Raw genomic sequence first — 5832 nt, 5'->3', positions numbered from 1 at the left:
AAAGAGAAAAACGCTGAGATTATAATATGAGATTATAATCTTAAACTCTAAGGAGGGAGGTAAAGAGAAATTTGAGTTTAAACGTAAAAGTGTGTTTGATTGTAATTTTTTGCGTGAACTTATTAAGTAAAGTTACTGTAGTAGCTTATTATGCAGACGCCCATACACGACTTATTAACGCGGAATCAAACATGGCCTAAGATTATTTTATATTTAAGCAACTTGACTATTTATATTATAATTATTATTATATATAATGCAACTATGCAAGGTCATAATCACATTAATAAACCTTAGGTTGCGTTTGTCCTTTAGTTTTTGATTTGAAGTTGCATTTTTTTCTTATTCAAAATATCATCCCAATTAAAAACAAGCATAAAACATTAATTTCCAGACCAAAAAATAAGCTTTAACGTACTCTTTAAAAAAAAAAAAAAAGTGTGTAATATTTTATCTTTTATATACCCATACAAACTTTATTCATAAACTTAGATATTATAACTTACAAAAGGTGATCTATTCCCAAAGCAAATAGATTTTTTCCTTTTTTTTTTTTTTTATCAAATAGAAAATCCATTAAGATAGTGATTTGTTATTAAAAATATTATATTCTTATTATAATTAATAATTTAAATAGTCATATAAATTATAATAAAGTAAAAAGTTATTTAATAATTTAAATAATGACTTAAAAATTATTTTTATAATCATTTAAAAATACCTTTAACAATTTTTTTTTAAAGCTAGTTCAACAATCAGATCCTTAAATTAAAAAAAAAAAACAAAAAACAAACAAACTGTTTTTGTTCAAATTTCCTAGTTAAAAGGAGAAAAGTAATTTTCAAATAGTGTTCTTACTTCATCATCTACATGAGATAGATATATATAGAGAGAGATACCGGGATGAAGATATGCATGGACGAGCTCTACTACTAAATCGGATTTTAAATTATTTGAAATCAAGTCAAATTGGTATCTTTATTTGAATCTTTGCGGCATAAAAATCGTCTTTTTCGCTCTTAATCCTATCGCCCTCTTTATAAATCCTGTTAATTTTCTTGTTTTTACAGTCTTCTTCGACCTTTCTTTGACTCCACAACAATGGGTAGTTTCAAGCTTATCAGTGCTCTGCCGACGATATTATTATTTTTGCTTTTTCTCTCCTCCTCCTTCTTAGTTTCAGCTCAAAAGGGTTCGATCAGTGGTGGTGAACAGCCTCTTTCGAAAATCGCCATTCATAAAGCTACAGTTTCGCTTCACAATTCGGCTTCTGTGAAGGCTTTCCCACTTGTTCTTGGCTTGAATGTAGGTTTTTTATTATGTTACTTCTTCTATTTGGCATTTTTACAAACGGGTTCTGTGCGTCATCAGATCACGATGTTATTGTTTTCCTTTTATGGTTACATACAGGGAAGGGATACTGAATGGGTTAAGGTAGTTATTAAATATGCAAATCCATCTAAGGATGATTGGGTTGCGGTTTTTTCACCTGCAAATTTCAAGTATGTCCTCTTGAAAGACTGTTGATCATTACTGTTCTTTTGATCTTAACTAGAATATAGAGTGTTAACAAAGATGTTTACTTTGGCAGCTCATCAAATTGTTACTCGGCTGATGATTTTAAAGATCAGAAGCCCTATATATGTACATCCCCCATAAAGGTTTGATTGCTTAATTATCTTCTATTATTATTTCAAGAGAGAATTTCTTACTCTCATTGGCACTTGTCTAATCCAGTGTTGTGTTATTTGGATTGTCATTGCAGTATACGTATGCGAATTTCTCCAATCCTGGCTACACAAAGACAGGGAAAAATACTCTGAAATTCCTGTTGATTAATCAACGAGCCGATTTCTCCTTTGCATTGTTTACTGGAGGCCTATCAAATGTCTGTTAAGAAACTCTTTAGTAAATTGTTCACATGTTGATCTTAATGGAACTGTATTTGATCATCTTACTTGGTCATTGGTTTTGCAGCCTAAATTGATATCGGTCTCGAATTCAATTACATTTCATAAGCCTAAGGCACCACTGTATCCACGCCTTGCTCTAGGAAAATCTTGGAATGAAGTAAGTTGCCTCTTTCATAACAATCATGTTTAGTTTATTTTGAAGGAAGCCTTAATAATGCTTTTTAGAGTTATAAAAACTCAATAACTCACTGTCATCAGACTTGGACTAAGGGGCTTACCACCTCGAGGTCTCAGTTCGATTCTCACTGAAAGCATGTGTAGTGTTATGCTATCCATTGATTAGTCTTTCTTGAATTTAATTTGCTAGTCCTTTGAGATTTCAATAATTTTTTGCTTTTTTCCCTCATCGGTTTTTAACTTCTCCATATACAGATGACAGTAACTTGGACAAGCGGATATAATTTGGATGAAGCTGTTCCTTTTGTTGAATGGGGTCTAACCAGAGGCCCAAGGAAGCGATCACCTGCAGGAACATTGACATTTCATAGGAATAGCATGTGTGGTAAGTATGAATCACTTCATCAGCTAAATTTTGTTTGATAGCTTCTTAAGGCACAATATGAAAAATATACTTGCAAATTGACCAGTTGGGAATGCGATCTCTCGCCTGTTTTTTCATTTAATATAAAAGTGTGGTCAGTTGAGATCAAAGTCGATTTTAAGAAGTAGATAAAGACCATTTGGTATTATATACCACAAAGTTCTATAGAAAAACAAGTTAGTTTTGCTTCCTGAAACTCACATTAAAGGCTTTTGCTTCATCAACTTGTGTGGGGCTTGTTCTTTTACTTTTAAAAATAGCTCAAATTACATGTCATTTCTTGTTTAATTCTGTTAAGTTCTTAAATCTTATTTATACAATTTCTTCAACTCCTTAATTTCATTCTTATATATTTTTATAAAGTGCATATCAACGTATTAATGGAGTTTAATCAATAATGATGACGGAATGTAATTTAAGCCTTTTCGTAAGTTCAGGAAGCAAAACAAGTCTGATACAAGAGTTTTTTTATGAAAGTTAAGGAAACAAAACACGTTTCTTTCCAATTATTAATATCAAACGAAGCAACATAAATAATTAAAGAAGTGAAATGATTTAACATTTTCCACATTATTTTTTATGTAAATCATTGTCCTCTTGAGTTTTTCTTTATTGCAAACTAGTCTCTCTATTTTACCTCTTCCTATATAATCTTTATAATCATTTTTCTAATGTATCATAGATGCATCACATGACACATCTTCTGTTTTCTGCAGGAGCACCTGCTCGGACAGTTGGATGGCGTGATCCTGGTTTCATTCACACAAGTTTTTTGAATGATTTATGGCCAAATACTTTGTATGTCTTTAGAGATTGAAGCATAGAGAGTATTTTATGCTCAAACTTTCATCTGAAACCTTTATGCTAACATTTTCAGGTACACTTACAAGATGGGTCACCTTTTGTCCGATGGTTCATATGTTTGGAGCAAACCTTATTCCTTCAAAGCATCTCCATATCCAGGCCAGGAGTCATTACAACAGATCATAATATTTGGTGATATGGGAAAGGTATCTTCAACCTCATTTTTTCCCAAACTTGCAACAAACTGTTTCTGGAAATATGTTCAATTTCATTAAACTAATTTTTTAAGACATAACTCAGCTAAGGTTGAGAATGCTTCATAACAAATCCCAAATTTCTTTGACAAATGAGCAATATATGCTAGCAATATTAAATTCTTAGTTTTTAAACTGTTTTCATCCAAAGTATCAAATTGCATTAGTTTTTGCAATTTCAAACTTGCATAGCTACTAATAAATACCACATTGAATCATATGTATGAAGGTACATAAATAATATGGAATTTTGGATTTATAGGTTCTATGATGAATTGCAGAGGCAATTTTGAATTATCACTTCTTTTTTTATTGATATTTTTTTTGTAGATTAATTGGAGATATGAAGTTCTTCTTTTAGTTGATAATTTTCTTTCCCTGTACATTTAAATTTCAAAAAGGTTAGCTTACAATCTGTTACTTGTGTCTTCTATTTTCAGGCTGAGCGGGATGGATCAAACGAGTATAGCAATTACCAGCCTGGCTCTCTCAATACAACTGACCAACTAATAAAGGACTTGAAGAACATAGATATAGTTTTCCATATTGGAGATATAACATATGCTAATGGTTATTTATCTCAATGGGATCAATTTACTTCACTGGTTGAACCCATTGCCTCAGCTGTACCATACATGGTTTCAAGGTTCTATTTATTTGAAGTTGGTTTGTTTTACTTTGATCCACTTGCTAGATGAAATTATTAAAATGCGTTTGAATTTTGTTTTTCTTTTGGAAGTGGTAATCACGAACGTGATTGGCCGGGGTCGGGTTCTTTTTATGACACCCCAGACTCAGGTGGGGAATGTGGTGTACTAGCTGAGACGATGTTCTATGTTCCAGCTGAGAACAGAGCTAAGTTTTGGTAAATAAAGAACATTAATTCAAATTTTCTTTTCATATCTTTAGATTTTTGGATGAAGTCTGCTCAAATTTGATTTGTAAACTTCATTTAATTGTTGATTGGACAGGTATGCGGCGGATTATGGCATGTTCCATTTCTGCGTTGCTGATACTGAACATGACTGGAGAGAGGGTTCTGAACAATACCAGTTTATTGAGAAATGTCTTGCATCAGTAGACAGGAAGAAACAGCCATGGCTGATCTTTACCGCTCATCGAGTCCTTGGATATTCGTCGGGCGAATATTATGCGCTCGAAGGCTCATTCGCAGAGCCCATGGGTCGTGACAGTATGCAGAAACTCTGGCAGAAGTATAAGGTGGACATTGCATTTTATGGCCATGTACACAACTATGAGAGAACTTGTCCAATTTACCAGGTAATATTAAATAAAACTTGCTTTTCATTGGCCAAAATCTTTCCCTTTTTATATATGAAACCGTTTCTAGATACAAACAACGGGTTCATATACAGAAAACAGAAACAACAAGTGTCTCTAAATTGTCCTTGTTCCTTTTGTCTTTTGATGCAGAACCATTGTGTTAACTCAGAAACCTCGCACTATTCTGGTACTGTAAACGGAACCATACATGTGGTTGTGGGTGGTGGAGGAAGCCATTTGTCGGGATTCAGTGAAGTGAAGACGAGTTGGAGCCTGTACAAAGATTACGATTACGGGTTTGTGAAACTAACTGCATTTAATCAATCCTCGCTTCTTTTCGAGTACAAGAAGAGTAGTGACGGTAAAGTGTATGATTCATTCACCATCTCGAGGGACTATAGAGATGTGCTAGCATGTGTGCATGATAGTTGTGAACCTACCACATTTGCAACTTGAATTGAGAATTCATCATTGTTGGGAAAATCCCATATATGATTCTTGTGTGATTTTAATTAAGACTGGCTAGCTTCTTAGCATTTAAAATGTGCTATATATATATATATAAATAAATTATAAGGTTCTTAAAATTTGTCTATTGATACTCATTGAGTCATTTATGTATTTCTCTTTTATTTTATGTTTAATGGAAACCATTTCATTAATTCATTGTTGATGAAGATAGTAAATGGTGAAATTAGTTCAGTACAAGTTATAATATGATTCTTTTCATAGACCAACTCAAAATATAAAAAATAAAATGAAATGACATATGTGATTTGCAAAAATAAACTAAATAAATAACTATCAATGACAAGAGCTAGAAAGGAGATCGGAACATCGATGATCCGGAGGATTGCATTGACTTCTTTGTAAAGTTTATTTTAAGTCTATTTTTATTATAATTAACTCATTGTGAATTTCATATTACTTTTCATTGCTTTAATCTAGAAATGTCTGAATTGAAAGGTAAATGTTT

General features: G+C 32.4%; 1 protein-coding gene across 2 annotated transcripts; it reads left to right on the top strand.

Moving 5' to 3' along the window:
* Positions 1-848: 848 nt before the first annotated feature.
* On the top strand, positions 849-5474 carry LOC124913974 (probable inactive purple acid phosphatase 27). 2 transcript variants are annotated; one of them, XM_047454437.1, is made up of 13 exons: positions 849-972; positions 1071-1305; positions 1411-1502; positions 1592-1661; positions 1766-1888; positions 1978-2070; positions 2346-2475; positions 3231-3312; positions 3392-3524; positions 4013-4218; positions 4312-4437; positions 4544-4853; positions 5007-5474. In XM_047454437.1, the coding sequence occupies exons 2-13, from the start codon at positions 1102-1104 to the stop codon at positions 5310-5312; spliced, it is 1875 nt and encodes a 624-aa protein (XP_047310393.1). In that variant the 5' UTR covers positions 849-972; positions 1071-1101; the 3' UTR covers positions 5313-5474. The 2 variants fall into 2 exon arrangements, with proteins under 2 accessions (XP_047310393.1, XP_047310384.1); XM_047454428.1 differs by lacking the exon at positions 849-972 and having other exon boundaries at positions 1051-1305.
* Positions 5475-5832: the final 358 nt, after the last annotated feature.

This window comes from Impatiens glandulifera, chromosome 1 (assembly GCF_907164915.1).
Source record: "Impatiens glandulifera chromosome 1, dImpGla2.1, whole genome shotgun sequence".
NCBI lineage: Eukaryota > Viridiplantae > Streptophyta > Magnoliopsida > Ericales > Balsaminaceae > Impatiens > Impatiens glandulifera.
This window is presented reverse-complemented; position numbering and strand designations above follow the sequence as displayed.